The sequence below is a fragment of the Coturnix japonica genome, chromosome 2, assembly GCF_001577835.2.
Source record: "Coturnix japonica isolate 7356 chromosome 2, Coturnix japonica 2.1, whole genome shotgun sequence".
NCBI classification, from domain to species: domain Eukaryota; kingdom Metazoa; phylum Chordata; class Aves; order Galliformes; family Phasianidae; genus Coturnix; species Coturnix japonica.
This window is the reverse complement of record NC_029517.1, coordinates 34,847,069-34,873,783: the sequence shown is the minus strand read 5'-3', so window position 1 is coordinate 34,873,783 and position 26,715 is coordinate 34,847,069. Positions and strand designations below refer to the sequence as shown.

Below are 26,715 nucleotides of genomic sequence, written 5' to 3'. Positions count from 1 at the left end.
CTTTGTGTAAAATTTTATAACAAAATACATTGTCATCTATTATTTTTGTCCTCATAGCGCATGGAAGATACACAGGCCACGTGTTACATTTACTTGTTCTTCCCATTGCATTAGAAGATAGCAGAGCAGCAAGACCCCAGGCTACAGCAAGTGAGGATCTGCTCAGATACAACAGCAGCAGGCACTAAAATAAGAAACTACTTACCTTCTGAAGGCCCAGAAGATCCTCAGGTAGTCAGGGGTCTCCAGATAAAACACCCTTACCTCCACTGCCAACCCTTAAATGAGGTCTGGGAGGGGGTGCAGCCAGGATCCACCCCTTCTGGTCACTCAGGTGCACTGCTTGTACCTGAACTCCCCTGGGTTGGCCATGCCTTCTTACCAGGTGCTCAGTCTCTGGTTCAAGCAGTGACTTAACATTTTCCACTCACTCCTATTGTTGCTCAACATCACTTGTGAAGCAATTCAACACATGGAAATGAAAACAAAAATCAAATAAGAAATGATCCACTGTGAGAAATCTTATCAACCTATGTTACAATCTCCTGAGTATCACCTATGTGGAAGAATGTGTGCAAGTCTACAATATTTGAAATGCCTTTTGATGGTGGAAAAAACAGAATTAGAAATGCAACAGATAATGGGAGCAATGTCATAAATCTTTTACCACTATACAGTAAGTCATCAAGTAACAGCTGTATGGTCCTAACTTGTTAGGCAACACTCCTTTTGTGTAAATGTTTCCAAGTAATTTCTGTACCAAATTTTAGGGAAAAAAAAAAAAAATCCATTCTAATTAAGTAAAATTTGATCCATTGATCAAGCAGTTGATCAATGGATTGCTACAGTTGCATAGATTACAGTATGCTTATAAAACTTTCAGTAAAATGCAACTTCTTTATTAGAGACCTCTTAATCATCACATGTATGTGCCTCGTTGTTTCAGTAGTAGGCTTTTTTACTTGTTTTCTAAATGAACACTTTATGAGGTTGACACACAGTAGGTTCTCCCTTAATTGTGCATATATTTCATCTATTGCAGAGGTTAACAAACTTAGAAATTGGGTGATGATAACTTGAATTCTGTGTAATTAAAGAAGAAAAGAGTATCAAAATACTTTTCTTTCGTTTTTTTTTTTTTTAATACCAAAAAAATAAGCTGGTTAAGAAACAGCAGTCATAATTTTCCTATCCAGCTTAATTATCAAACTCCACTATTTAACCTGCATTTCAATGACTTTTATATACTTGTATCATTTTTTTTCCCTCCATCACAACACAAAGGCTGGTAAAAGCACTAAGGTGATATCACTAGCCAGTGGGAAAGTGAGCAGGGAGATGGAAGACTGAAATGTCTCATCTTCAAAGAGAACTGGCATAACTGCACTTCTGCATTCACAATTAATTTATTCAAAATCTATTCAAAATTATGTGAGATTGGACAAGGTAAGACAAGATGAGATATAAGAGCCTGCCAAAGGCATGAATGTCCACTTTTTCCCTTTACTACATAGAACTCATGTCCATATGCACAGCCAGATGGCATACCATCCTGAGTGCTGGAAAGAATATCACAGGAAACAAATTTAGACAAACAGAAGGAGAAGACATGAAGAAAAAAACCTGCCTTTCAGTCAATAAGCAAGTCAAGTCAGAGTTCACAAGAGGATAATCATTTGGCCTCAAAAGTGATGGAGACTAGTGAAGACTCGGTAATTATAAATGTATCATTACACTGAAATATGGAATTTATCACTTTCCTCCTCACAAAACAGTGCTATTCAGATTACTTGCTACAAGTCTTCTTTTTGAGCAGAAATAAAAACTTCTTTACCACATGAAAAGTAGATCTTTATTTTTATTAAAACGAGTAAAAGAAATTCCCTCTTTTTGAAGGAATTATTGATGTAAATGTTGGAGCGAATAAAGTTACATATCAAGTCTCAAAGCTGAGAAATGATTATACTATATAGCAAAGATGGCGGTACAGAAAATTGAATGCCGTTCCTCACAAGATGCACAGCACAAGTTAAACACTTGCAAAGCACAAAGTTGCATTAGTACCACCAAAGCCAAATGAATTTGTAAGCGCAACACGCCGTTTTTCAGTTTTCCACTCCTGAGCTTTTAATGGAACATAATTAAGATCAAACTCTGGCTCTGTTTTTTCTAAGTTTAAAGTAGGTGGCAAAATTGCATGGTAACAGGACAGCGCAGTAAAAGCTGCTTCAATAGCTCCTGCGGCTCCCAAAAGATGTCCCGTTGCTCCTTTAGTAGAGGAAACTGCAATATTACGTGAGTGATTTTTAAAAAGTTTCTTGATTGCTTGATTCTCAGCAGCATCTCCTAAAGGAGTAGAAGTTGCATGTGCATTGACATATGTTATATCTTCAGGCTTGATTCCAGAATCTTTTATTGCTGCAGACATACACCTAAGGAAAAAAAGCAAACAAACAAACAAAAAAAAAACAACACCAGAATGCTGAATTTCCCATTATGTTTTTGTCATGCGTTCAAACCAAAAGCAAAAGTACAGACTGTTGGAAGCTGTTTAGCAGATGTATAAATCTGCATGACATACTTTACTACAGATGTGAGAAGAGATGGGGTTCACCTAACTAAACGAACATCTGCATCTAGCCATTTGAGAAAGACAACAGTGGTGAGGCCCACTACACAATCAGATTTCCTACTAAAACTTACTTGGTTAAATTCTACAGTTGAGAAAAATACAAGCTGAAAGAAAGAAGACAAAACCATCTCTGCAGATGGCATTAGTAGGTCAAGGTTCCTCTTCAAAGCAAAACTGTGAAACATTTGAAAGGAATAACTATCTGAAATTATTACAAAAATAAAGATTCCTTTCAGTGAAGTTTCTCTAGTGTAGCTGATACTAATGAAGCATTCAGCTCTGTTAAGGAAGATTCCCCAGTTTTGACCTTTTATTTATCATTAGTCTGGGGAAAAGGAGGCTGAGGGGAGACCTTATTGCCCTCTTCCAGTATCTGAAAGGTGCTTACAGTGAGAGCGGGTCAAGTCTATTCTCATTGGTGGCAAGTGACATGACAAGGGGAAACGGCCTCAAGCTGCACCAAGGTAAGTTTAGGTTGGACGTTAGGAAACACTTCTTTACAGAAAGGGTAGTCAAGTACTGGAATAGGCTCCCCAGGCAGGTGGTTGAGTCGCCATGCCTGGATGTGTTTAAGAGCCCTTTGGATGTGTTGCTCAGGGATGTGATTTAGCAGAGGGTTGTTAGAGTTAGGGTACTATGGTTAGGCTGCGGTTGGACTTGATGATCTTCGAGGTCTTTTCCAACCTGAGTAATTCTATGATTCTATTATATTTAGAATAAAGGGAATTGGAATGAAAACGCTCTATCCAAAGAAAATATTTGGAGATGAAAGAAATAAAGTTGTACTCCTTGTGAGTTACTTCTGCATGCTTTTTAGAGGTGAGAAGGTATCATCCACTTTCTTTCCCTAGAGTAGCAAGGTGATAGTCTAATTCCTGTATATCAAAATGGTAGTTACTGAATATCACACTCGTGCACTCCAATTCCACATGTCCCATTCTAGCTCCTAATTACCTGTGTACTAGAATTGCCTGGATAAACTATGCTATTTTATTAAATCTATAGGAAGATACAGCTCCATAGTGGATTTTTACCACAGTTTGTCACCGAAAGGTGACCAATCACATAACCCTCCTTGCAAAGGATCACTAGCACTTGAAACTCATGAAAACTAAGAAAGTAAAATGGAAGATCAAGACAAAAGACAGCAAAAGCTCCCAGAGAAATGGAAATCTTTCCATTATAGCCTTCAACTCCCAAAAGCATCCATGTTATCTTAGGCTGCAGTTCGGTGATTCTCACTGTCACTAGACAGTAAGCCAACATTCAGACAAAAACGATTACTGATCTACACTGAGGGAAAAGATACATTAAAGCTGCAAGGAACATAATTACTCAAGGAGATAACAGATTATTGTGTAGAACACACTTCATAGACACACTTCTGAGTCTGGCCTTGCTTTTCCTGTCCTGTTAGGTTCATTCCAACATGTCTTAATCTCCAACTGAAGCAGCTATTAGAAGAGGACAAAATACACAATCCCCTGAAATTTTCTGACACGGCAAATCAAATGCATGTACATTTCAGATTTGATTCGCACACAGCTGCAAAAACCAAATATCAGAATGGAAATTGTATTAAAATATATTATCTCATCTCAAGGGTAGAAATGCACCATATTTTGGAGATAGTAAGATTAACTTTCAGCTACTTCCCACTGTGAATTCAATTTATATGCTATTGCAATCATAAAATATGCAAAAAGTCTATTACAAAATATTGCTGTATCATCTCAAGGGTAAACACAAGTCTGAAAATCACAGGTAAGAAACTCATGATTACTCAATTCCCACTGAAGTGTGTAGAACAATAAGCTATGAATCAAATAGTACAGAGGGAAATCTGGTATATTACACCTCCCGAAAAATTTGTTTATCTAATAAAGATACAAAGTCAGCTTTACAATAGATAATACATAAGCTTCTGCTTGATCTATTTGCACAGTGAGTGATGGAATTTTGTTATTGAATATTCACGTACATCCAGAGAAACACAAACTACTGCATATTCCCAAACGTGCAGTAACATCTGGCCTACATAAAGCTTGCAAACAATACATGTATATCTAACTCAACTGATAATTAGTCCAGTGATAAGGGTGAGTAAACTACTATCTACTTGTTAACTACTTCTCATGAGATTAACACTAATGAAGCTTTACCATCTTACCAAATCATGCCTTTCTGCTATGCAGTTTCACCAACACTTAACCAGAATTAAGTATTCAATCATGACTGTAGCAGAGCCATACAGTCTAAATACTTTCCCTACCAAAAGTCACAGACTTTCCTAAACTCCAATAATCACAATTAATGCTACAAACATTAACAGTAATTACTCTAGTAAAATCTTCCAAGCATATTATAATAAATTAGATCCTCCAAGTGCTCTTATCACGTGGTATTTCTTAAGGAATGTTATTCCCCTTCAAGAACGTAACAAATGATGTGGCCTACTTTTGCAGTGAGGTTTCTTTTCTCTACAACAAAGGGTGAAGGAGAACCTCAAAACTTTCTGTAGTTTCACAAGGTCTTGTGATAAACAAAAGGTTTCCATTGGGACTCATTTATGTGAATAGCTGAAGGCACCAAATATAAAATGTTTCCACATAGAGAAGACTTGCATCAACAAAAAGGTTGATTCTCGCAAGAACTGACCTTCATCCAATTTCTTTTAAAAAAGGAACATTGTGGAACACTTTACTAAGACCTGGTAAAATTCATTTTCTCAGCTTTTGGAATATTAATTCAATACTGAACAGCATTTCTCTAGGAAATGTATAAAGCAAGAGAAATATATGTAGCCTTTATAATTAATACATGAGGCAGCTGTTGTAATCAACATATAGATCTTACCTGAATGCACCATCTCCCTCCGGATTAGGTGCTGTTATGTGGCAAGCATCACCCGACAGTCCATAACCTAAAACTTCTGCATAGATCCTAGCATCTCTCTGTACAGCATGTCCATACTCCTCCAAGATCAGCACTGCAGCACCCTCTCCCATTACAAACCCTTCTCTCTTTGAATCAAATGGCCGACACGCCATTTTAGGGCTTGCATTAAAACCAGTGCTTAGTGCCCGAGCTCTTGCAAATCCAGCCAAGGACAAAGGACTAATGCAAGCCTCAGTCCCTCCAGCCAACATGATATCAGCATCACCCAAGGCGATAAATCGAAAGGAGTCTCCAATAGCATGCGCACCTGTTGTACAAGCAGTTGACACTGCATGATTTGGCCCTTTCAGTTGGTATTTAATGCTGATCTGACCTGCTGCCATATTGACTAAAATCTTTGGGACAAAGAACGGACTGACTTTGCTATAACCCTTGGTTTTAAATAAAGAAGCTGTATCAGAAATCTCTTCCAGTGGAACCATTCCCATTCCAATTGCCACACCAGCTCTTAAATGGTCCTGTTCAGACTGTGGAGACCAGCCAGAGTCCTTTATTGCTAGTTCTGCTGCACCGATGGCCATGACAGTAGCAGAACTCATAGACTTGATTTCTGACTTTGAAACAAAGCTCTCTTCTTTGAAATGGCCCTCCTCATCTCCCCGTGGCACACAGGCAGCCACTCTACATGGGATGCCTGAATATTCTTCCCCATCTAGTGATGCAATCCCACTGTCTCCTTGGAGAAGGCGCTTCCACACAAGCTGAGTCCCCACACCAAGAGGAGACACCAGGCCAATACCCGTAACAACTACTTTCCTTCGACATGCAGGCAGTGACTTGCTGAAAGCTCTCTTGTGATTTCTTAAAAGCAGATTCAGATTCAGACTCCGGAGATGAAGATTTGCAGTCTTCAACAGTTCCTGCGAGCACTGTGAGAACATGGTGGGAACCAATCAATCCGTGCACATTCCTGTAGCTGCAGGGGGGAGAAAGAAACAAGACACAAACAAAACAATAGAACAGACAATGTGAGAAACGTTCTGTCCTGGTTTTATCAGTATTCCATATCATGACATCATGCAACAGGCTGTTGGGTGCAGAGGCACAGTGCACTGTGGAGCTGTGTTTCCTGGTTTCTCTAGCAGCCTCATGTGAATTTTAACTCTCCAAGAAGAAGACACACTGGATGTACCACATTTCTCAGGATCCTCCACACAATTTTCTGATTCTGAGTGATGGGAGAAAAGATCTCTTGTTTTTTCCAGTAGGTATCCAGTGGAGAGTCTGCCTATAAAAAGTTGGTCTTGCTCGCTTTCTTCTGATTCTATGTTTTATTCATTTCGATTTGCTTAATTATTCTGTATTATCTCTTATTTCTTTTAATAAATTACTTTATTCTATCTCAATCACGTTTTTGCACTCTTCCTTCCCTCCTCTTCTCCTGAGGTGAGGGAGAAGTATCTCATGATTAACTCTTCAAACTACAACACACACCAAGTCTGATCTTGCCGAGTTAATAAGCCGCTCTTTACACAGCACCCTAGTGTGAACACTGCAGGAAGGGACGTAATTCCTGTGTCTGTCATCAGGAGTAGTACATGTCACCTCTGTGGGCTGCAAGGCTCTCACTGGTTTTGCTGCAAACTTGCCTCAGAGCTTTAACTACCAGCTGTCTGGAGATACCAAGAATAAATATACACTACTTCATCCTTCTCAGAGAGACCTGAAAATGTCCCAGCATTATCGTGCTAAGGATGCCATAGTATTAACCCTTATGTCAGCCAGAGTTGGATAGGAAACAACGTAACAGCACTGTTAGGCCACAGGTTAGGGGCTGGATCTCTTCCTGACACTAACACAACCAGGCACCTTGGACAGGTCTCCTCACCACCCTATGTCCACCCACGCTTCATCAGCCTAAGGGTATTTAGAGTAGGGTGGGAACAGTACTTCTAATGGGTGTACCACAGCAGCGCTTTGAAAGGCCTGTAAACTGAAGGGGAAAAAAAATATAACAACATCATTTTCGATTGCAATCATTTTTCAGTTGTGCAGACTGACATGCCTACCTTGTGAGGTTTACACTTATAATCTCATAGAAACATAACGATTATGCAGACAAATGACATACTAACACTGCTCTGCTTTTCAACACTGCCATAGCACTTACGCCATACCCTGCAGTCTGGCTATGGACTGACTGCTGTCAGAAGCCAGGTAACACACGGCCTGCAGCACTCCCAGCTCCCCTGGATGTAACACCACGGGAACTGCCCGTGATGCCAAGTGAGAGCAGCACTTCACTTCAGTGCAGGACACACTGGGTGCAAGGAGCAGGCTGAGCAGCACGAGGCAGCGCTGTGCCCACCTTGGTCCCAGTTACATGCATCCAACACAAGGAAGCAGAAGGGATTTGACTCTCTTCAGAAGTAATGACTTGTCTCCAGCCAAAGCGCTCTTTACACCCCTGCCCATTTCCAATATTCGACGTGGGATTTAGGTCAGCGAAACGCCCTCCCTCCCTCCCTCCCGCCGATCCCTCGCGGTACCTCGGCCGCTCAGCTATGCTTGGCTCCTCCTCCCTCCCCCGTTCCACTATGGAGGGACAGGGGGGAGGACGTGTGCCGGCTTCCTAGTCGATCCCCAACGTCACGATCGGCGGAAGGAGCTAATCGGTGACTCGACGATGTGCTGCCACTGATGTGTCCCCTCCCACCAGGCCACGACTTCACCGCTGGGATTGCGCCGGCGCATTGCGGCGCTCGCCTGGTGCAGCTCAGGGCAGGAGCTGGAGCCATGGCGGGCTCTGCGGGTCTGTCCTCATCGCCGAGCTCCCCTGCCGTCAGAGAGCTGTGCAAGAACGCACGGGACACCTTCCTGGAGGCCTCTCGGCTGCTCCTCACCTACGCGGACAATATCTTGCGGTGAGCGGCGTCCCGTCCTCTTCCCCCCATCCCCCATAAGCGCCCTGTCGCGGTGGGGGCCGTCACTGGTGTCTAAATTCTGTCGTATGTCGCCTATAGGGTGTGGATGAAACTAAACGCTTTATAAAGTAGCTTGCAAACGACTAACGCCGCGTAGTGTAGGTGCCCGCTTCTCAGTGCTTCTGTGATTTGCAAACTCAATTAAAGCTTTCGGTTTCTTCAGGAATCCTTATGAAGAAAAATACAGGTCGATTCGAAATGGAAATCCAGCGTTTTCCACGAGGTTGTTGCCCGTCAGGGGAGCAGTTGAGTGTTTGTTCGAAATGGGATTTCAAGAGGTGAGTGGAACCTGCTCATTTCTGGCTCCTCCATTGCTTTGTGAAATAAGATTTAAAGTTGTTTGTGCCTGTAGTAATTTATAGACAATAGGTGATTGTCCTTCTCTACTCAGCTCTTGTGAGGCCCCATCTGGAGTACTGTGTCCAGGTGTGGAGTGTAAAAAAGACATAGAGATTTTGGAAAGGGTCCAGAGGAGGGCCACAAAGATGATCAGGGGGCTGGAGCACCTCCCCTATGAGGACAGGCTGAGGGAGTTGGGCTTGTTCAGCCTGGAGAAGAGAAGGTTGCGGGGTGACCGCATTGCAGCCTTTCAATACCTGAAGGGAACTTACTCCCAGGAGGGGAGTAAACTCTTCGAAAGGGCTGACAATAGCAGGACACGGGGAAATGGTTTTAAGTTAAAAGAGGGGAGATTTAGGTTGGATGTTAGGGGGAAGTTCTTCACTAGGAGAGTGGTTAGGCCCTAGAACAGGCTGCCCAGGGAGGTTGTGGATGCCCCGTCCTTGGAGGTGTTCAAGACCAGGTTGGACGGGGCCCTGGGCAACCTGATCTAGTAAACGTGTATGTTTGGTGGCCCTGTCAGGCAAAGGGGTTGGAACTACATGATCCTTGAAGTCCCTTCCAACCCGGGTCATTCTGTGATTCTGTTACGTTGTTCTGGAAGGGGGGTTAGTTTGTAGCCAGTTCACAGTGCAGCTGCACAAGAACTAGTGTTGTTGTGACAGCTGCGAAGGGCAGCAGATTATTAAAGTAGCGGGATGGTGGGACTTACATGGTTAAATGACTGTGAAACTGCTTCTTAATGTTGTCTCAAGTGAATATTGATTCTGTTGCAGTCCTAAAGATGCATTTCAAAGATTGGTTTGCATGTTGGAATGGTCTTTGTCGTAATATATTTTAATGCCAAAGCTTGTTGAGCCAATATCAAGCTTTGTATTTACAGCAGTGCTGGGGGGAAAGAAACAACATTTGCTTAATGGTGCAAGGATCTTGCTCTAGCTTTGCTTTATTTTGTTTGTGTCATGCTGCAATGGTGTGTGGGTAACATACATTGTGATGTAGGTCCGGTTATCGTGAGACACCTCTGTCTTCAATGCTGGTGAAGTCCATTATTTATCCTAATTTTAGGAACTAAATAAATGCTTGCGGAAATAATTAGTGACTTCAGAGGAAGAAATGGTCTGTAGGTTTATTTGCAGACTGATTCATGGGAGATTACTCTGAAACAAGGTGTTTTAGGCAAGCAGGGAGTGAAGCACTCAAGAAGTAATAGCTTAGTCATTTTCAGGCCTGTTGTAAAATGCTACTTCCTCTTCTGTCAGATCTTTAAGAGTGTATTGGCTCAGTATTCTGGTTATAGTGCCAGCTAAGGCTGGAGTTAACAAACTTTTCTTCAACTTCAATAGCTACAATTGTTCCTTCTTTTGTCTGTCTGGTGAGCTAACTTAATTAAAAGGGGAAAGATAAAAGAGGACTTCTGGGTTGGTACCATCCATTTAGTTTTGTGGTGATTCTGTGCCTTAAAGTAAAGCGCTGCATCTACAGTGATGGGTGACCTAAGGTAACAGTGTTGGTAAAAATGTTACTTGGCTTAACAAATAGAAGTGCTGTAGCCTCAGAAACCGAAACTTTTAAAACTATGAGCGTTTCAGGGTCTTTTTGTTTTTAGTAACCTATTAGTACATGTTAAGTGTACTGCTACCGATTCCATCCTAATTACTGTTGGCTTTTTTTGGTTATAGTTAGCAGTAATCACGTTGCAATCAAAGATAGGAACCCAGCCCTCCAGCTGAGTACAGCTCTAATAAGAAAAATATTTCCCATCTGAAAACTTAAATATGAGTATAGAAGATAATTATACAGGGCTGCTTCTCCAAACGTAGGCTGTCCTCTTGTGTTGTGTGGCATTTCACTGCTGTGCTGTGAGAACTGTTTGGTTTTCTTTTTATTTCTGTTGCTGCTTGCTCTGCCAGACTGTGCTTTTGTTGTCTGTGTGTTAGTTTGCAAAATAAGTTGCTTATTTAAGTGAAATATAACACAGTGTTATTGTGACTGCTTTTCCTTTAGGGTGACTGTAGGTACTTGATTTTATAGCTTCTGCTTTGAAGGATCTACAAGTTTCTGCTGTAAGGAACCCATTCTGAAGGTGGAGTCCTGTGGAGCCTTAGTAGGCTAACTTCTTTTAAATGATATAGCTGTTAGTCACTGGTATCTGTATCTGTTGGATGCTTAGACCCGTGTTAACTGCTGTATTAATTTGCCCAAATTTCAGGGAGAAACTCACATGGTTTTCCCTAAGGAGGCATCGATGGAGCAACTACGTAAAATCAGAGATTTAATTGCTGTAGAGAGGAGTAGCAGGCTGAACGAATCGAATCAAGTCCACAGATCAGGATCTTCTGAAACTGTAGCCAGTGCTCAGACAAGTGCACGTCAGCCTTCAAGACCTGCTGGCCCTGTTCCTGCCCCTGACCGTCAGCAGCCAGAAACATCACTTCTGCAGTCTCTCAAAATGGTAATTACTGCCTGAATACTTTAGAGAAGCACCAGTTTTGAATGTAAAGATTAAAGGAGTCAACTATTGGAACAGATTGCTCAGGTTGTATAGTCTCCAAAAATGTGATTTTTTTTATCATGAACTGACTGGATAAAAGCCTTGAGCAAATTGGTCTGACCTCATAGCTAACATTGCTTTGAGAAGGAGGTTAGGTTAGTGGTTGGTTGGTTGTTCTTTTAAATCTTTAACACGAGGCATGCCATAAATAGAACATTAGCAAAAGATTTTGTTGAATATGTACATAGGCGTGTTTTATTACACAGAATCACGGAATTGTAGGGGTTGGAAGAGACCTCTAGAGATCGAGTCCAACCCCAATTGGACTATACAATATTGATCACGTCATCATGAGAAGTAGCTGATTTGTATTGGAAAGAGCAATACGGGGGAGCAAAGAGGCATAGGGAGGCTAAATCTGTGGTATTTGTGTGGAAGCCAACAAAAGAACTAATTTGCATGTTTTCTCCATTTTATCTGGGACTGTTTCCTTTGGAGTGTCTGATGTGATGCTGTGTTTCGGTTTGCGGAGAAAAACAATGTTGATAGCACATCAGTGTTTTTAGGTTTTGCTAAGCAGTGTTGTACAGAGCCAAGCTGTTCCAATTTCTCAGCTCATAATATCAATGGACTGGGAGGGTGCAGAATCAGGGCAGCTGGCTTAAAACTGGCCAAAAGGATATTATATGCCATGTGATATAATGAAGAAAGAGAGTTTTGAAGGGGGTGAGGGTTCATCTCACTCTTCCACAGCTTGGGGGGCTAGTTGGGTGTCAGTCAGTGGTGAACTATTGCTTGTGTATCACTTCTTATATATGCTTATATATATATGTATGACATATATGACACACACATATATATACACACACGTGTTTGTCATAATTATCCTTTTCTTTTTCTCGATCTTAGTGAATGGTTTTATCTCAACTCACAAATTGTGCTTTGTTGTTTGTTTTTTTTATTTCAATTCTCACCTGCATCCTACTGGGAAGGGAGATCTGGGTGGTTCTCAGCCACCTGCTGAGTTAAACTACAGCATATGTTTATTATTGTTGACATCTCAGTTCACACATCATGACCTGCGTGTGTAGGCTGTAAGGGAGAGACAGTAATTTAGCAAGGCAAATACATTTTATATTTAGTTAAGCTGAGATGAAGTTCTCTGGTGATGAAGAGGCAGAGTCCTCCTTTCAGCTGAAGTTATCTTGGCCTGAAGGGAGAAGACTCTTAAGAGTCTTCCCTTAAGAGGGAAGATTTAGGTTGGATGTTAGGAGGAAGTTCTTCACTAGGAGAGTGGTTAGGCCCTAGAACAGGCTGCCCAGGGAGGTTGTGGATGCCCCGTCCTTGGAGGTGTTCAAGACCAGGTTGGATGGGGCCCTGGGAAACCTGATCTAGTAAATGTGTATGTTTGGTGGCCCTGCCAGGCAGGGGGGTTGGAACTACATGATCCTTGAGGTCCCTTCCAACCCGGATCATTCTGTGATTCTGTGACTCTTAAGACCTCCCATTACTTTAGAAAATGAAGCAGTTATACTGTTTGAATGTTGAAGGGTGCTTTGGTTTAACTCTGAAGCTTCCTCCCTTAGAACCATTGTGACGTTGTTCTTAAATAAGTTGGTGCAAGATGAATTCTTCCATAAGCTTACTTCTAAAGCATCCTTCAAAGCAGAGTGTGTCTATTTTAAATGAAATTATTAGTATGTTGTTGGACGCTGAACTGTGACATGCTGTTTCTTACCTATCTAAAGATTTGTGGCAGGGAAATGATACCACATGGATTCAAATAAGTAGATAGAATGATTGGATGTACTTTACTTTTGGTATTTCACTTCTGCTTCTTATGTTTACTACTTTATCCAATTTTGTAATAGTGGTAGGAAAATTTTATGAAACTTCTGGAGAGACTTGCTGTAGTCAGTGCTTTTTTCTGGGTTTCTTGTGATTCAGCATGAGCTGTGGGACCAAAACGCATTGCAGTTCAGAGATAAGTGGTACAACAGTTGTACTCCATTAGAAATCTGTATTACTGCTGAGTTTTTTTTCAAGGGCTTATAATAATAACGCTCTGAGCCTGTTCAGTTTTGATCTATATGCTGTGCTATGTAGAATGAAGTCTGCAAGATACCTTCTGGCTTTGCCTTGGTGATTTTTGTGTGCACAGGAAGAGGTGTTTTGTTTTTTCAGTGAGCTGTTATATTATTGTATGCAATTTTGTCTGATATTAGAGATTTAGAACAATCTTTTTAGTGAAAGCATTTTTATTTCTTATGTGTTGCACCTGTGATTCATGGGATTCTTGCTATATTGTATCTCAAGAGATAATGGAATTTTTGATGACGCAAAGAAGCTAGTTAATAAGGTTAATAAAACTAAAGGCTGAAGTATGATCTGTTGCTAGAGAATGGGAGAGGCTGAGTAACTTGGGTCAGTTCAGCCTGGGGAAAAGAAAACTGAGGGTGGGGTTGTGGGGTGGGGATACGATTGATGTTTATAAATATCTAAAGGGAGGTTGGAAGCAAATGGATGAGGCCAGGCTATTTGCAGTGGTTTGCAGTGAAAGAACAAGGAGCAGCGATCTAAAACTTGAACATTGGAATTTCCATACAAACATGTGGAATAACTTCTTTTTGAAAAGGATGACAGAGCACTGGAACAGGCTGCCCAGAGAGGTTGTGGAGTCTCCTTCTATGGAGAGATACTCGGGGCCCATCTGGACACCTGCCTGTGTGACCTATTGTAGGGAAACTGCTTTAGCAGGGGATTGGGCTCAATTTCTTGAGGTTCCTTTGAACCCCTGCAACTGTGGTTTTGTGATTTTTACACTTTAAGGTATGCAAAGTGGGGTGGGAGGGAGAGGATGTGTTAAAGAAAGTTCAGAAATTTGTCAGCAGAGTTGTCTTTTAAACATTCCTCTTTGTTCTGACTACATTGTGTACTAAGGATAAAAATAATGCAACTGTGAGTATAGGATTGTGACTGATTTGAGCTAGATGTAGAAGCTTGGTTCTTCTGGTTAAGGGTGTGGAGGCTTATAAGACATTTAGTAACTGAAAATCCTTTTGCAGGCTGCAGATATCTTGACAACACTTCAAAGCAAATGTGAGCATCTTATCTTAGCGTATGAAAATACTTCTCTTCAGCAGAAAGCACTAGCTTTGATTCCTCTCCAGCAATTGAAAGAGAAGGCTCAGAAAAAGCTAGCACAGGCTACAAGACTGGACAAAGGTAATGTTGCAATGTATATGGAAGTAGAAATATTCTTTCTGCTCTACTCATCTACCATTCTTTAGGTGTGGATATCAAGTCATATATATGCAGATTCCAAATGATATTTCTGTGTTACAATTGCTCTCTTCCTCATTACTAATTTTCAAATTTTCTGTTCTTTTCATATATTTTACTACTGATTTTATTTTTCTGATTGCTTTTATTCATCCATCCATTACTAACTACTTGCATGTAGAAAATTTGAAGTCTTGATTTCTGAATTAGCAGCAAGCTATGGCAGACGAATGAGCATCGAGAGTGAAATAAATACAAGAGGGAAATGAGCCTTTTCTCATTTATAGTTATCATTTTGAAATGTCAGTTTTGCTTTTCTGTCAGTCCTACAATTCCAAATTCAGAAAAAATTCCAAGATACTGCTTCTCTGTTTAAAATCATGGTAGTGAGATCTTGCTTTTGACCTTTCCAAAACACGATCTGATATGAGAAGAAACACTATTCTTGCAAATGCTAAAATGAATGAGATTGTTCAAATTATGCAGTTGAAAATAGCTGGACAGCAGAGAGAGTTGTTCTCTGTTCATGTACATCATATTTGTCATTCTTTCTTTGTGGTCTTTTCATGAAGGACCTATCTACAGGCAAAGAGAAGAATACTGATATAATAGTGGTTGAATTTGCATAGGTGTATTCTGGCTTATATTTTGCTGTCCGTGAAAAGAGCATGTAGGCTGCACTCAAAATCTTCTGTTCTTAGAGGGAAGTTTGAAAACATAAGTCTACATTTTGAAAGCAGTAATGTAGTAAAATTTCCATTGTTACTTAATTAAAGTCAGTCCAAAGTCTCAGTTTTTTTGGTTTTGATTAGCAGATGATCTTCTCTTGGCAATGTGTGTTTAATGAAGTTAGGAGTCCATAGTGTTCTGTGGTAGGCAGAGTACTTCAAAAGATATGAATTGAATTTAGATAAAATATATGCATCTCGTCTATTCCTTCCTCACTGTCCTGAGAAAGAAGAGTGCACAAATTTGGTACAACTTTCTTTAAACTGTGTTTTTCTCAAATACTTTTTGTCTTCATAAGTGTGATCTGTCAGCAAACTAGTACATAAAGTAATCACATATTAGTATATATGATTGCAGCATGGCCACCTAGATGGTGGAGTTAATAGGAAGACTTGCTTTAATGTTTATGATTCTGAGGAGGAAGAGGATGTGCTTTGAACAGTAGAGCAGGATATACATTTAAAGACTGAAGAGTTAAAATGATGGATCTCTTCTTTTAGAAGGCCGAATTTTATAACTTCAGGTAGAGTGAGATCATTTCCAAATGACAGAAGAGCAACAATATGTGAGAAGACACTGTTGTGAGCACAGGACAAAGAGACGGAAGAGTCTGATGCGGTAGAATCAGAGTAGAAAAATAGAGACATGCCATGTCATTTTGAGTAAGCTGACAAAGCTGTCACTTGCTGAGGTTATAAACGAGCTTATCTTTATTTACCTAACATGTATGCATGTTCTATGGTACTTGAACAGGCATTCTGCAGACAGCTTATATTTTACCTGGTTGGCTATATTGCTGTTGGTATCTGATTGAGATCCAAAGCAATTGTTATTCCTAATTTAATAGCAAAGAACAGGAAAAGAATACTTAGGAGCAGATAAAGAGTTAGTGTAGTGACTCTTCCATAGCCCTAGAGAGAGGAAATTCACCTGGCTTCACTGTATATTCAACTTGTTCTTCTGAGAATTTCCCAGTTCTCACTCTAGCTGTAGTGAGAACTAGGGAATGCAGCTGGGAGTGCAGACTTTTGTTCCTGAAATATAGTTTGCCATTATTCAGTCTTCACTTAAATTTTCTCTCTCAAGTGTTTAAGCAACGTGCAAACCATTTTATCTCACTTTGTGTAAATCCTACAGGTGAACATGTGAATCAGGAGGACTTCTTGTTGTTGGAGCTCTTGAATTGGTTTAAGAATGACTTCTTTCATTGGGTAGATAACCTGCCTTGCCGCAGGTGTGGTGGTCAAACTGAAATTAAAAGAGACTACCTGTCACCAACTGATGATGATCTAAGGTGGAATGCTGATAGAGTGGAGAATCATTACTGCAGCCAGTGTCAGTTCAGTAATAGATTTCCAAGGTGAGCATACATAGATCTCGGGGTTTTTTTTGTTTGTTTTTTTCATTTCTTTTGTGAAATGGCTTTGTATTTACGCACCTTATGAATAAGTGGTAAGTTGTTGGATCAAACATTGGAAAGCTTTTATAAGTACCGCGATCAGATGGTTAATGAAACAGCAGCATCTCTCAGTTTAGAATTTTTTTAAAGAAAATGAATTGCTTTCATTTACATGGCTTTGTTCTGAATGTATGCCTGATTTTTTTTTTTTTACTGTTAATATGATAATTTCAGTTTCTAAGCAAAGTATGTCAATATTGCTATATTATTATTTTTTTAAGTATCTCAAGAAATGATATTCCATGTTTTTTGTGATCTCCCAGAGAAGATAAAAACAGACCTTCTGCTGACTTTGTAGCAGAAGAGAGCAAATATTCTATTTCTAGGTACTTTTGCAAACAATCAAAAGGGCCACCATACAATAGTCATATTTTAAGCTTAAGTCTGAGTTAATCTAGAAAACTAAAAAATCAGATTAATTTCAGTGCTGCTATGAACAGGTGATAGATTCATCAGAGTCAGAGTGAAAGTAGCATTCAGCTCATACTAGTTTTGTGCAGTGCAGCAATCATTTCCATTGTCTTCTGTGGACTGAATGGCACAAAAATCTGTTTAAATCATTGCAAAGGCAGTCATGATGTAAATATTTTGAAAGATGAAATATGTTTTCCTTTATTCTACTTTTTTTTTTTTTTTTTTTTTTTTTTTTCCCTCCGCTAGGTATAATAATCCAGAGAAACTTCTGGAAACCAGATGTGGACGCTGTGGCGAGTGGGCAAACTGTTTTACACTGTGTTGTAGAGCTATGGGGTTTGAAGCAAGATATGTCAGGGATTGGACAGGTAACGGTATAAGAGAACATATTATTTTAATACAAGTGTATGCAAAATGAGACAAAATGTTTGGGCTCTAAGGTTGTGTTAGTGCTTCGGGCACTGTGTAAAATTATGTAGTTTAGCTAACAAAGGAATATAAATTCTGTTTCCCCTCTTGTGTGATAAAGTGAAATATAGTTGTGCAACTAAGGAGAGATGTCTGACTTCAGAGTGATAGTCTCTTGTTGAATCAAAGGGAATGTGATCCTAATGCAGAAAGAAAAGGCTCTGCTAACTTGTCTGAATATAGATTTATTTATTTTATGTTGTTTTATATTTAATGATTATTTCATATATTATAATAATTTCATATTTTATGTTTATTTCATAAGTAAGGAAAAGTTTCATTATTCTGGGCCATTAGAGAGGATCTATTCCTGTAACTCACTGCCTACTTTGGGCCTTTGTTATATAGATCATGTATGGACTGAAGTATATTCTGCGTCTCAGAAAAGATGGCTTCACTGTGATCCCTGTGAAAATGTTTGCGATAAACCTCTCCTCTATGAAATCGGATGGGGAAAGAAGCTTTCCTACGTAATTGCGTTCTCCAAAGATGAGGTGGGAGTGGTGATTTAAAGAAACAAACAAAAAAATACCCAAACCGAACCAGTCCTGCTCCCTCCCCTCACAAAAATCCCAACGCATTGCCCTGGGGCAAGTGTGTGAAGTATTCCATCTTAACGTGATTTCCAGAATTATTAGATCTAAGAAAGTACTTTGAATAGTTAAGCTCTTTAAATCAAGATATTTGGGAATTTTGATTGCTCTGTTTTCTTTGTCTTGTTTGAGGTGGTTGATGTCACGTGGAGATACAGCTGTAAGCATCCAGAAGTACTCACTAGAAGGACAGCACTCAGTGAAGCTAAACTGCGTGAAACAATTAATGCAATCAATAAAAAGGTATGTAGCTTAAATAGACCTCTGCAAGTGAAATGTGTCTTTCCAGATCATGGCATCCTTAAACAAAGATGTTTGTTTTGTAACCTGTTAGGAATGTCCTTGCTTTATGGAAAATACAATAATGTTACCTGTACCATTAACTGTTTAATTTGTGTCGCTCACTTCCTTCCTGGGAATTGTTGGAATGAGGAAATTCTGTACAAATGTCTCATAGGCTGGATTTCCTGGTCTTCTCCTTATCTTGTTGATGTCACTCTTAGATTACACAGTTTCACTTTCAGAAGTCTAGAGAACTCCAGTAAAAGATGTGTGTTGGCATCTCCAACAGATAGTGCTGTGTATGTTGGTCTATTGGTCTTATTATTCTATCCATGTTTATATTGATGCGGCTCATGAGCTGATGTGTGCATTTTTTGAACAATAAAGATGTTTCAGATAAAATTTTCATTAAGAACTGAGTACAAGGAAGAAATATAGATGTGCTTCCCAAACACCCCTGGATTTCTCTTATGTTTCCTTTTCCACACATAGTAAAAAACGGTCTGAGATTTTCTATGCTGCATGCTTTCCTTCTCTCTAGTACTGTTAAAGCTTTCTCATCGGTCTACTAGAACAGCTTTGTCAATCATTTTTGATGAGCTCTTATTTTGATGAATAAATTGCTCTCCCTTTCTCCAGGCTAAATGATACTCGCACTCTGCCTCCCACTTGCTTTCTTTTTCCCCAGCAGCTTTTTAGGATAAAAGAAACAAAAGCAGGAAGTTTGAGCCTTGATAATGAATAATGGGGTTCCTGGAATCCATTTCAGTACACAAATGTACTGCCAACAGCATCATTTATAGGAAACTTAGTTATAGATTTTCCCAGTTATAAGCAGTGTTCATTTCTGAGTCTGAGCATTATGTGTATCTTATTGCTGTTAGCAGCTGTATGCAAAAGTCTGTTGGGAAGTATGGAAGGAAGGAGTGGTGACAACAATTAAGCATACTTGTACTTTGCTTCTTAGAGACTCCTGTGATTCTTGTGTTGTATGTGGCTTGCCTTTGGAAACACCCTGCTTGTGTAAAACCAGTGTTCTTCATCAGCAATTTCCAGACACTGTTAGGACAGCTGTAAAGCAGCAGCCAATTCTTGCCGTGGTATCAACAGTATCAGTGGTGGTTACCCCTGACACTGGGCTTCTCTCAAAGCAGCTGAAAGAAAATAGTGGAGTGGAATTAATAACTTAGGGTAGGCAATATCAAACTTCCTCTTGAGCTGGAGTGAGCAGATACCCAGATACCTAGGCAAGTGGCAGGTTCAGGAAGATGTAGTGTTTCAGTAAGGAATTCTGGAGTCACCGCTCATCATTCATTAGTTATGTTAGAATTGCTGGTTGGCAGCTGGAATCCCTGTAACTGGCATTGTTTCTCATAATTTCTCTATGTCTGCTTTTCATTCTTACATCCAATTCTACACTGTTTTCTGGAATGAGGGCCTATGAATTTTTTTCTGTTCCCTAATAGCAAAAAATTTCAAGGCTCAGGACTGCTTTTTGAGATGACTAGAATAGTTATTGACCAGGTTTCAGGTCTTAATGGGCTCAGCATGCATGCCTTGTATGGTCACTGAAGTGGAAAATACGTGTGTAATGTACTCAGTCTTGAACTTAACTTCCCATTATTGTGCAAATGTACCTGCAGTTAAGGAAAAAGGCTTCACCTGCCATTTCTGTATGGTTGATGTGAGAGCCATGGGGACTAAAACCTAGCCTCTTAATGATTGGTTTTTTTAATTGTGTTTGAAGACACCCCTAGTTTTATCGATGTGGTCAAAGATCCTTATAAAATTATCTTTCTTTTCCTCTAAATTTTGTTTAATCTACCTGGAAGAATGTTTTTTTGTTTGTTTGTTTGTTTTAATCAGCTTTCTGATACCTGCAAAAATAGGTATGTAATAGTTTTTCTGATGGAATCAGTCACTGTGAATTAATTCTTTCACAGACCAACTGAATCTTTTGTTTGGATTTAATCACAAAATCAAGACAACTGCTAACCAAATCACTCCACCTTTAGAAAATTGTGACCCAATAACTATGCTTGTTTTCTCTCTGAGGTACAGAATAGATATGAATAACTTTAAAATACATTAAGTTTTTCATCATCCAAGCAAATATATTACAAACATAGCATAAGCCTGAATTAAATCTGCATAGTTCATGGAAGTTTACAGAACGAGCACTAAATACTGTTGTCAAATAACTGTATAGTTATAACTGGTTGATGAACTGGTTGTATCTGGCACACATGCATTAAAGTTTTGAATTTCAAATGTTGGCCTGTTTTTTTTTCTTTTTTTCCTGCTGGTGTCACTCTAGGGCTGTATTGAATGCATGTTTCTTTCTGAACTTTTTATTTCTTTCTTATATTTATTTTCAGAAACAACAGTCTTTGACAGAAAGCAGAAAAAAAGAGCTCTTGGAAAGAACAATTGTGGAACTTGCTGAGTTCATTTCTCCTAAAACACCTAAACCTGGAGAATTTGGTGGAAGGACATCAGGTTCGATGGCTTGGAGAATAGCCAGAGGTGAAACTGGTTCAGAGGTATTTAACTTTTCCACTGGTGACCATCCTAAAGGTAGTGTACAGTTGTACAATCAATAGGTAAACAGAGGTTTAAACAGATGTTTCATTAAGAAAGATTATCATGATGGAAAGATAATCTATAATAAATGGAAATGCTCACTGATGTTGAAGGCTCACAGTAAACTCCACAAAGGAGCAATCTCCAGAGAAAGAGATCCTTCCTCAGTAGGTAAAAATGGGATCTAGGAAAGGTGGAACCAGGCTCCACCCCTTCTGGTAGCACAGCTGAATTACCTTCACCTGTACTCCTGCAGCTGACTCATTGCTTGCCTCAGGTGGTCATTCAGAGGTTCAGGCTGTGATCAACAGTTTCCCATATGGGTAGCTAATTAGAATTTCTGTGACTACAGTCTGCAGAGGAATAAAGCTTTGTGAGTCAGGGGTAGGTGAACTAAGAATTATGTTCAAACAGTGAAAACTGTAAAAACATTAGGGACAAGTTAAGTAGAATTCAGTAGTGGTACACTAGAAAGATGAGGACTGGTGGTGGTCCATTGATTCAAACAATGTTTGGGAATAACTGAGTCATGCTAAAGTATTACATTTTATAATTAATAAAATAATCCATTTTGATTAGTTATGATGCAACAGAGCTAGGAAGTTTTAGGGCAGGTGGAAGCTTTTGGGAAGACTTTAAAAAGTATGTGGTTATGGAGTTTGTAACTTAGCTTTTCTGAAATTGATTCATTAACATGTACAAGCACCTGAATATGACAGTCACAGACTTTACATTTGATATTTGGAATAACCGTATAGTCGTTGATTGTACAAGAAATAGAAATATACTCAATACTTTTTCTAGTCCTAACATGTTACACTTTTTTTTCCCTTAAATTTGCAGATTTTATGTTCTTTGCTTAATAATTTACTTGCAAAAGTAATTGTGTGACTATTTTAAAAATAATATTTTTGCTCCTGTCTGGGAAAGTGGCAAGTCTGTTGTAGGAAAGTAGTTCAGAGGTCTCTGTTTTCTGTAACAAAAGCATCTATGCAAACTCTTGAAAAACTATGATGTGATTTTTGGGACTTTTTTCAGTTGACATGAAAACTGAGAAAACGTGGTACATTAATTAAACGTAACATCATGTTACTTGAAATGTTTTGGGAAATTAACGTGCTCATCTTTATGTCTTTTTCAGGAGAGAAAAGAAGTGGTTTTTATTCCCTCTGAAAAAGAGAAGGCTTCTAAACTTTTCCACCTCATCTACAATGTTGTGGAAGATAGTTATACACGGATTTCCAATAATAATGAGCAAATAAGTGGCTGGGGAACAGGTGTTTGGAAGGCAGAGTCTATTTGGAGAAAGGTTGAAACAGATTGGAAGATGGTAAGGATTTATCAACTGTTAAATCTACCATGGAAGTATGTCAGTTTCAGTAAAGTAGAAAATCCTTGCCTGTGTTTGGCATCAAAACCTCTCTGGTGCCTACAGAATTTAGTGGATGCTCATAATTATTACTGGAAAGTTTCAGGTAAGATTGCCAGATGATTTAAGAAATTGTGAATAAATTTAGCTTGCCTTTCAGAGCGTTAGAATCCCTGCTAGAGCATCAGATCTTAAAAACTTGTTTCCTTCTTATGCTTCTGGGCAAGCATGTGATACTGCTTTAGTGAAAAGCAGTACTTGTCTCAAAAAAAAAAAAAAACCCACAAAAATAAACACTTGCTTTGGGGAATAGCTTTATAGTGTGTATCATATCTCTTTGATGCACAGCCAAAGGAAGAAGTTGTCATCCTAAACATTATGGTTCCATCTGCAATAACACAAAAAAACTTATCGGCCAGATTATCATATACCCTGCCCAGACTCTTTCCCATCTGTTAGGACACTGAGCAGCAGAAGAATCATATGCCTTAAATCTAGGAAGAAAAGAGTTGACGCCTGTAGAATAGGAAGAGGTCACTTACTAACAAGCTTTTTCAGCAACAGCTACCAATGGTGAACTGAACATTCCTCTGAGCTACTGCAGCTTGTTATTGTTGTGTTCCCTCTCTCATCCTAGTGGCCTGAAGGGTCTTTGGCCAAATGTGTGTCTATCTTAAGGAATAGTTTGGTTTTTAGTAATGAAAAATGGATCAACAGGCATAATTCTCTTCTAACGTTTTCTGTACTGGGTCTATACATAACAACAGATATTTATACAAACTGGGAGGAGAACCTCTTGAGAGCAGCCGTACAGAGAAGGACTTTTGGGGTCCTGGTGGACAAAAAGCTGGACATGAGCCAGCAGTGTGCACTTGCTGCCCAGAAGGCCAAGTTTATTCTGGGCTGCATTAAAAGAGGGGTGGCCAGCAGGGAGGAGGTAGTGATTGTCCCCCTCTACACAGCTACTGTGAGGCCCCATCTGGAGTACTGTGTCCAGGCCTGGGGCCCCTAGTACAAGAAGGACACAGAGCTCTTGGAGCAGGTCCAGAGGAGGGCCGCTAAGATGGTCAGAGGGCTGGAGCACCTCTCCTATGAAGAAAGGCTGAAGGTACTGGAGAAGTGCCGTGTGGCAAGGAGTCACATCTGCAGAATCCAGAATACTGAGCAACAAAAATGAAACTGTGGACCTATGGTTTTATATAAAAGCCAGAAGTCTGCTTTTGTTTAAATAATGAGCTTTAATGAAAATGTTGAAATAGAGTAGTGTTCCTAGTGAAGGGCTATGAATTGTGTACAGTTACCTAACTGCTGAATAGACTTAATGATTTAGAAAGAAATCATATAAAAAGCAGTAATGTGAACAGTTTTAAAGCTTAATAAAGAATGAAAGCATATCCTTAAGATTGAATAACCTTGTTGCAGGGATTAATTAAATATGTGTTGATCATTTCAATTTTTCATGTGACTATGTCTTGTTTTTATTTAGGTTTATTTAGCCAGAAAAGAGGGGTCATCCTCTGCTTCCATCAGCTGGAAGTTTGAATGCAAATCTGTTGGTCTAAAAATAGATAACATTTCAATTAGGACGAGCAGTCAGACATTTCATAGTGGAAGAATCAAGTGGAGACTTTACTCTCCCGCAGCAGAAGTTATTGTGGTAGGAGGTAAGTGTGAAATTACATCATGCAGCAAAAGTGTAATTGCAAAGGTGTAGTTTATATGGGGAGAACACTAGGCAACTGTTAAGAATGAAATGTAAACATATGTTGATATTTCTAATTTAGTCTTTTGTAGCAAGGTGAAAAAAAACTGCTGTTTAATCAGAATTGGTATAGAAAAAGGAACAAAAGCAAGTTTTAGTAATCTTCACAATACTACTTTGCAGATTCGTGGCATTAGCAAAAACACAGTGAATAAAAGCTGTGTGTTTTACAAGTAAGGACAGAGATTTGTATGTGGTGGTGTCAGTCTTGAGTAGATCCTCTGAATGTGAAAAATACAGTAAAATTCTGCAGCTGTTAGGTTTTTTTTTCTGCTACTGATAGACTGATTTGTACAGTGGTGACTCAGATTCTTGAACATTCATGACACATTACCCCTTTAATATGAGTTCTAGCATTGTGTACTGTTTGGAGTGGACCCTTATTTTGTTAATCTTTTTCTTCCAACAGATAAAAATCTTACCTCCTATTCGGATTTTTGCGGTGCAACAGAAGTTACACTGGAAGCAACTCTAAGTGGAGGGGATGGTAAAACTGCATGGCAACACACGCAGCTGTTCAGAAACAGCTTAACAGGATGTGGAGAAAATTGCTTGGAGATTATTATTAAACTTGCTGACCTCTGAGAACCTGAAATAAGGTGAACTTCATTGGATTCCTTGAAGACTCTGTACTGTGGAAACAACCCAAGGTCTTGGTTGGCAGTTCATGACTATCCTGCAGACAGCTTATTCCTGTTTCAGTCTTTCCATTTTGCCAAATGGAAACTGCATGGGTACTGAGTAGGTAACCATCACAATGAAAGCCTTCTTTGCTTCGAAACTTAAAAATTAAGGGATTGAACCATTAAATTAATGCTCTTTCCTTTAACTAAAGAAAGGAAAGCATTTCTTAGTAACCAAAATGTGGTCATAAGAGCACAGAGCAGTTTTAATTTGGAGTTCTGTGGTTAGCTTACTAGTTATTGGGGTATTCGTTTTGTTGGTTTTTTTTAAATTTACTTCTTGCAAAAACAATGTGAATTCCATTTTCTGATTAAAACATTGTGATGATTTTAAAAATATTTTAAAAACTAATAGAAGACAAATATTTTCAAGGAATAATCTGTTTTTGTGTAACAATTAGCTGAAATTAAGAGAAATAAGAAAGCGATCTTAAAATGATCTTGTTATACATCTAAGTATTAAACTTGTGTTTAATACCTAAAAGTGTTTGGAGTTATGATAATAGACTAATTTTGAAAGAAATGTTCATTATGTACCTAAGGTTTTGTCCTGGCTTGTGATATGAAATCGAGACTTAAAAATGAATATCAGATTTTTTTTCTATGAAAAAGATTATTCATTATACATACTGTTTTACAATATAAATTTAAATCTATGCACCTTTAAAAAGATTTATGTAGCGTGTAGGTGTTGAAGTTGTTTTTTAAGCCATTGTCTTGAGGTGCTTTGAATACTGTTCCCAAATTTGGTGTAAAAGTGTATACGATTTTCTGTTACTGTATACAATGTTTAAGTTTCTTTGGGGATAATAAAACTGCCACCCAGGAGATTTCAGATGTAGCAGTGCTGTGAATAAACTATGGAGTGAATGTTCAGATTAGATAGTTTTTATCGAGAATTTGAGGAGAGATACTGGGAGATATAAGATTACTTCTATTATAAGGCTATAATACAAAGTTTAAGCTATAGTTTTATTTTAAAATAAGTGGAAAATTAGGGATGATATCCCTAAGGTCGGTGTGATTTTAAAGGTTTTTTGATTTCTTTCTGTTATTAAATCTGACCCTTCCAACCACTGTATTGACTTGAAACTATTCTCAAAAATCATTTGTGTTGAAACAAATCAAGTATATTAAAATGTGTGGGTACTATTAGAAAACTGCACATGCATAGTGAATGTAGGCACTGAAGTTATGCTGTAGACATCTTAAAATAGTAGATTATAACAGCTCGGGAGTGATAGAATGATGGGCAATAGATTATATGCTTTTCTTTGGAATGCAAATTGACAGTTAATGGGGGAATAAAGAGGGAGTCTTGCTCCCTTAACACAGAAGGACTGAGTGAAAGGTGGATGTATGGAGGGATGTTGGTCTATACTTGACTAATGCCCATTTCCATTCAGATCTTCTCTTGCTTTAGGCTCAGCTAAATGGTAGCTCAGAAAATTTTTGACTGGGAACCAAACAAGTAAGTATTACAGTCTGCTATAGTGGAAGAAAGTAGTAAGAAAAAACCTCTCACCTTTCTGTTTCATAATTATGAGAAATTATTTCCTTAATTTTATTTCTTAAAATAGAGGACTATCAGGAACTGCAAAGGAGCTTAACTTCATTTGATAATTTGAAAACAGAGGGCAGAATAATTTTAATAGTAACATGAAAGTAATTTTTTCACAGTTTTGGTCAGAATCTTTGGGGGAAGAGAAATAACTTGAAATAACTTATTGAAGTCAGTCATCCA

General features: G+C 38.9%; 2 protein-coding genes across 4 annotated transcripts; one reads left to right on the top strand and one right to left on the bottom strand.

Annotated features, from left to right (window-relative positions):
- Positions 1 to 1,838: 1,838 nt before the first annotated feature.
- On the bottom strand, positions 1,839 to 8,188 carry OXSM (3-oxoacyl-ACP synthase, mitochondrial). 3 transcript variants are annotated; one of them, XM_015853975.1, is made up of 3 exons: positions 8,080 to 8,188; positions 5,489 to 6,506; positions 1,839 to 2,432 (listed from the first exon to the last, which is right to left on the bottom strand). In XM_015853975.1, exons 2-3 carry the CDS (start codon positions 6,469 to 6,471, stop codon positions 2,030 to 2,032), a joined length of 1,386 nt encoding a protein of 461 aa, XP_015709461.1. In that variant the 5' UTR covers positions 6,472 to 6,506; positions 8,080 to 8,188; the 3' UTR covers positions 1,839 to 2,029. The 3 variants fall into 3 exon arrangements, with proteins under 3 accessions (XP_015709461.1, XP_015709462.1, XP_015709463.1); XM_015853976.2 differs by lacking the exon at positions 8,080 to 8,188 and adding an exon at positions 7,899 to 8,043; XM_015853977.2 differs by lacking the exon at positions 8,080 to 8,188 and adding an exon at positions 7,701 to 7,815.
- Positions 8,189 to 8,202: 14 nt separating this feature from the next.
- Positions 8,203 to 26,048, top strand: NGLY1 (N-glycanase 1). The gene is made up of 12 exons (XM_015853973.2): positions 8,203 to 8,454; positions 8,678 to 8,792; positions 11,066 to 11,308; positions 14,413 to 14,572; positions 16,496 to 16,718; positions 17,478 to 17,599; positions 18,048 to 18,193; positions 18,425 to 18,535; positions 20,953 to 21,117; positions 22,299 to 22,487; positions 24,013 to 24,190; positions 24,698 to 26,048. The coding sequence occupies exons 1-12, from the start codon at positions 8,231 to 8,233 to the stop codon at positions 24,871 to 24,873; spliced, it is 2,052 nt and encodes a 683-aa protein (XP_015709459.2). The 5' UTR covers positions 8,203 to 8,230; the 3' UTR covers positions 24,874 to 26,048.
- Positions 26,049 to 26,715: the final 667 nt, after the last annotated feature.

What these genes read in the sequence shown, in the direction of transcription:
- OXSM (XM_015853975.1), bottom strand. Translation starts at nt 6,471, where the DNA reads ATGTTCTCACAGTGCTCGCAGGAACTGTTGAAGACTGCAAATCTTCAT. An exon ending in GAGGGAGATGGTGCATTCAG is followed by an intron (nt 2,433 to 5,488) that starts GTAAGATCTATA and finishes TTTTTTCCTTAG; the next exon opens with GTGTATGTCTGCAGCAATAA.
- NGLY1 (XM_015853973.2), top strand. Translation starts at nt 8,231, where the DNA reads ATGTGTCCCCTCCCACCAGGCCACGACTTCACCGCTGGGATTGCGCCG. An exon ending in GAGGTGAAACTGGTTCAGAG is followed by an intron (nt 21,118 to 22,298) that starts GTATTTAACTTT and finishes TGTCTTTTTCAG; the next exon opens with GAGAGAAAAGAAGTGGTTTT. An exon ending in AGAAGTTATTGTGGTAGGAG is followed by an intron (nt 24,191 to 24,697) that starts GTAAGTGTGAAA and finishes TTCTTCCAACAG; the next exon opens with ATAAAAATCTTACCTCCTAT.